At 33.6% G+C, this 5,385-nt stretch overlaps 1 protein-coding gene across 1 annotated transcript; it reads right to left on the bottom strand.

The window, feature by feature from the left end:
* Nucleotides 1-417: 417 nt before the first annotated feature.
* mRpS29 (mitochondrial ribosomal protein S29) lies at nucleotides 418-1,902 on the bottom strand. Its single transcript, XM_073979311.1, has 2 exons — nucleotides 1,766-1,902; nucleotides 418-1,707 (listed from the first exon to the last, which is right to left on the bottom strand). The coding sequence occupies exon 2, from the start codon at nucleotides 1,698-1,700 to the stop codon at nucleotides 528-530; it is 1,173 nt and encodes a 390-aa protein (XP_073835412.1). The 5' UTR covers nucleotides 1,701-1,707; nucleotides 1,766-1,902; the 3' UTR covers nucleotides 418-527.
* Nucleotides 1,903-5,385: the final 3,483 nt, after the last annotated feature.

The raw sequence follows: 5,385 nt of genomic DNA on the forward strand, positions 1-5,385 counted from the left end.
TGCGACGGCAGAAAGACAAAACTCACGGGAAGTTTACATTCATGATCGGGCTGAAGATAAATTTTATAAATAAATAAAAAGCCCTTTTGGTTTTCTCTATGAAGCGATATTCATGTAGAAACCCTATTGGTATTTTTTAAAAAAGCCCTATTGGCATCCTTTAAGAATGCCCATTGGTTTTCTTTAAGAAGTCCTCTATCGGTTTTCCTTATAAAGCCCTATTGATTGATATTGATTAGAAGACTTATTCGTCTTCTTTAAAAAGCCCTAATAGCTTTTTTATGAACCTCTTATTGCCTTCTTTAGGAAGCCCTAATGAACTTTTTTTAGAAGATCTATTGGTCTTCTTTGAAAAGCCCTGTTGATCTTCCTAAAGATCTATTCATTTTTGATCCTATAAAATTACAACTATTTGAATAGGTGTTTTAAAGATATTCCATCGACAAACTTTATTTTATAACAAATACAACAACTATATAACGTGCCTGCCTCGCTCTCTTTAAACCGTAACTAAAATATTTATGTATCTACAGTGAACGCGTTAAACGCATTAAACCATAAGGATTTTTATTACTTAAATATTTTAATTGCTCCTCAAAACCTTGAGGTGTTTTTTGTATCCAATGACGATCCACATAGTATTGTATACAACTATGGAATTCCTTGTCGGTATAATTATCCACATGGACGGGAACGAAAGGATCAAGATGTTCAAATCCTTGTGTACCCAGCAAATAACGTGGCATATACGATTCCATATAACCTTCAGTCATAGCAATTTTATCCACAGTCAATACACAAACACCATTTGTCCAATCATAGTTGGTTATATCCAAGAAGGGCTTCGTGAGAGTAATACGGTCGGGTGTGACTTTTTGTTTGTTGTCGGTCAAAATACGTGTTTCAGGATGGAAGAAAGCATTAAAGCCATCAATGGCAACCAAAGTTTTACATCTACCGGCAGTGGAGTGTTGTTTAATTTCATTTAACAAAGCCGCTATAGTTTCTGAGGCAAACTTGATACGTTGTATGCCGTGTTCAACAAGTTCGGAAAGTGAACTACCTGCTGGAGTAGATTCTCGTTTTGACCACACATATTCCTTGGAGGTCTTTAAATCTAATGTGGACAATAGCTTGGCGTTTTGGCTTTTAAAGTGTAACAACCAAGCTGCAGCATCAAATGGAAGATCAATAAAACCTTCCTGTTGTTCGGCATTTGTGGTTTCTTTGGGCCTCTTCATCCAATTGGCAACCCAGGGCACATGTACGAGCAAGAAATCATTTTGATGACCATAATGAATAATGTGAGCCAAAGTCAGGGATTTACCAACACCATCCTCTCCGTATAATACATAGCGCACTGCCGGCTTCGTGAAATCTGTGTTTCTAATGTAATCAATAATTTCCAAAGCAGGTTGTCTGACCATTAAACAGGCCTCAGTGAAGGTTTTGACTTGCTGGTCGAATTGTTTTGGTAAACCGCCACCACCAAATATCTGTTTCTTGGTTTCCATGGGTATGGTGTAGAATTTGGCCTCATGGATCTTATTGTGGGCCTGGGTGTTAGTTTCATTTGTGCGGTAATCAGTCGGCACTAGGGTCTCGCGTGTCGCCGCTTCACTAGAGGCTGTTGCAGCTGCTGTGGCCGTATGACGTTGTGCCAACTGGGGAAATTTTCGTAGTGTTTGACGAACAAACATTTTTTATCTGAAATTTAATTCAGAACTAGTTAAATTTTATTGATTTTTTATTATTTTTTACTCACAGTTCTCTTAAATAATATACGGCAGGCTGCAGGGTTATACAAATCGAGTTGTGTCTGTCTAATCCAAATGTCAAAGTCGTTTAACCCGACGATTACACATGCAAGTAACTTGCAGACAGTTGTGTATACATATTATAGTCGAAACTTCAATTTTTTCGAACTGACACTTGCATGTGTAGACGTTCGGAAAAAAATTGAAGTTACTTTCAAAGCACTTACATTGATTACTGACAAGGAAATTTTATCGTCAGTGAGGTTGTTAGTTGGTGTGGCAGTGAATATGTGTGAGTGTATTGGTATTTTTCGAACTGTCACTTGCATGTGTAAACGGGGTGTAATAGTGGATGCCGACTACAGTGTAATCTGTATATATGCAACCGCTCGGTGACATGTATACCAAAGACATAAATACAACAAGATAAGACATTTCTTTTGCTATCATTCTTCAGTGAATGGCTTTTGAATTCAAAGACATAAATACAACAAGATAAGACATTTCTTTTGCTATCATTCTTCAGTGAATGGCTTTTGAATTTAACATAATGTTATGTTACGATATGGTGATATAACATTTTTTTCTTTTATACATTTTTACGTATTTAACCGAATTTACCGATCCAATTGACATGGAATTATTCTTGAATAGATCCTTGAATTCATAAATTTCGTTTCTGATACCATTACATGAAATGTTCCTCCTTGGTTGCGATTTTGAATTAACTGCAACCTGTTAAGGGTAATGTTTCTATACAAAGTTTCGTAAACATTTTTTTGTTGCATGCATTTTGTCAGGTCTTTATTACTTTATGTCTTTGTTGAATTTAATAGGTCATTTAGACTAGCCATAAATCCTCGACTAGATTTAATAAATCCAGTACAAATCTCATTGCATTTAGATATACATTTTGGAGGATTTAAATGGCAGTCAGCTGATTTTTGTTCATAGCACAATTACCAAGGTAGATGCATCAGCCCATCTGAACGAATTTGAAACGTTAAAAGAATTTTTTGTAAATTGAATTCGTCACAAAAAACACACGTAAAATTACAAATTTATTATTTAATACTGAAAATGTTAGCACATTATCATGGCACAATTACCCAGGTAGTGGCATCGTAAAATTTTGAATATGTTATGTCAAAACTTTCTTTATGTTGTTGGGGAAATTACAACAAAAATTATTTTTTTATAAAGGGGTTTGACTTTTCATATTCGATCAGCTGGTGTGATACCACTACCTGGTAGTTCTGCCATGCACATTATGCTACTAATGCTAACTAAAGAGCAAATAAAGAATTATTTTATCGCAGTTTGTCCATCTAAAATAAATAAACGAGTTATTTTATCGTTTAAACATCATAAATATTAGTCTTGGTTGATTAAAATCAACTTTGTACATCAAAACAAATTTAATTTTTCCACCTTGTTTAAAAATTTTTACATTTTAAATTATTTTTAGTGTAGCAATTCACCGATGCATCTACCTTGTTTCTTGTGCCAGCTTGCAACTTTTTGTATTTTCTAGCAACATGTTGCAAAAAACAGAGTTGTATACGAGGATTTATGCCAGATTTAAAACAAATCCACTCAATAGAAGGATTTATTTTTGTATGGGAAATCTGGTAGATTTTGACTGGATTTAGCAAATAAATCCTGATAATGGGCTAAATCCGGCTAATGGTGTCATATCTAAATGGCATATAACATAATGTTATGTTACGATATGGTGATATAACATTTTTTTCTTTTATACATTTTTACGTATTTAACCGAATTTACCGATCCAATTGACATGGAATTATTCTTGAATAGATCCTTGAATTCATAAATTTCGTTTCTGATACCATTACATGAAATGTTCCTCCTTGGTTGCGATTTTGAATTAACTGCAACCTGTTAAGGGTAATGTTTCTATACAAAGTTTCGTAAACATTTTTTTGTTGCATGCATTTTGTCAGGTCTTTATTACTTTATGTCTTTGTGTATACCTATAAATTTTGCAATTTTTACGAATAACGAAAACCATCCATTATATCATGTTCACACGAGCGTTTGAAGTACGTTGATAGTCTCTCGAAATACGTACACGAATTAACCCGTTTCCACGACACCATTCGTAATTAAGAGAAACATAATTTATTTTTCCTTATGGGTACTTTACACGATATGTTTATTATATGAGTTGTCACTTTTTACATACAAAATGTATACGCAAAGTCATATGTAAAATAACATATCGTTTAAAACACCCATTACTTTTTGCTTCCTCGTTTTCATGGGAATTTGAACACATAACACGTGTAACATATATTAAATGAGCAGGAAAAACACTAACCTTTCCAGCGAATGTATATTTTACATTTAATTGCACACTTTTCATTAATATTTAATTCTGAAAATGTTGGTATTTTCTGTACATTTTTACATGTTTCTATTTTCAAAATTACTGAGAGACATGTCAAAACAATATGTGTGTATACAGACTTTCAGGCAGGTATTTGACATTTGTTTCTAGATTTGTACGCGAATTTGAAACAATGGGCAAAAAATGTGTTTAACTGCAATGAAAGAGAATAGAAAGTTTGCTATGTGGGCCAAGGAGTGTTCTAGCTCTTAAATTCAAACAAACAAAAAAAAAGTTTGCTATGCTTTGAATATATACTAATCGTTGAACCGTTTAAGGCCCCGGCACATACGGTCCGTTGAGCGTCGCGTTACAACAACCACATGAAGACTTCAAGAACGAACTTGGCATCACTTACACATTTTTCATGTGGTTGTTGTTTTCAAAGCGCAACGCGTCACACGACGTACCGTATGTATTTGGCCCAGTACTTTCCATTCATGCTTTGCAGTTTTTCTAAAAAAACCTACATTTTGTATTTTATCTGTCATAATTAATTTATTTCGATAAATACTCTCGTTTGTTAGAGATGGGACATATTTTATCGTTGTTCATAGAGTATTTCTACTTGAACAACGTAGAAAAATCGTCGTTCGTTCTCAGAATTTTGTATGGGGAATCAAGTAATTTATTCGTATTTAAGGGTCGAACAACGAATAGAGAACGAACGACGTACCGTGGAAACGGGCTATTACGCACAAAACTTGAATTCATGGTATAAGTAAAGAGGTAGATCTAGATGAAAACAAATTATAGAACCCTGTTTTTCCTGAATTCCTAAATCGTCAAAATTACTAAACACAAGAGCCACAAGTGGGTTTGTTTACAATACATTTTTTGAGCACTTTATAAAAAAACGTGAAAAATGAATGAAGTGTCAATGTTTCTCCACTTAATCGAATTGTGGATATTATGAAATGATTGTTTCAATGCAAAGCTGAAGAATTTCTTCCATACAAATGTTCTAAAAACAATTTTAAAAATCATTGAGTTTGATTGTTTTTAAAATTGTTTGACATATTTTTCAAACGGCGCACACACACACAGATTGTATATATAATTTTGAAGTTTTAAGAACACTCGAAAGAAAAAATTTAAACTGACAGATAGCTTTAGCTAAACTTTTTAATTAAACCATGCTTGAATTAATTGTCATTTAAATCGTTCAACAGATTTGACCGAACAACAATAAATGCCTTGTCACATAAGAGGATT

The sequence above is a fragment of the Musca autumnalis genome, unplaced genomic scaffold (assembly GCF_047663935.1).
Source record: "Musca autumnalis isolate F117 unplaced genomic scaffold, ASM4766393v1 scaffold_3, whole genome shotgun sequence".
Taxonomy (NCBI): Eukaryota; Metazoa; Arthropoda; class Insecta; order Diptera; family Muscidae; genus Musca; species Musca autumnalis.

Bases quoted from the DNA above. Each gene is read 5' to 3' on its own strand.
- mRpS29 (XM_073979311.1), bottom strand. From the start codon at position 1,700: ATGTTTGTTCGTCAAACACTACGAAAATTTCCCCAGTTGGCACAACGT.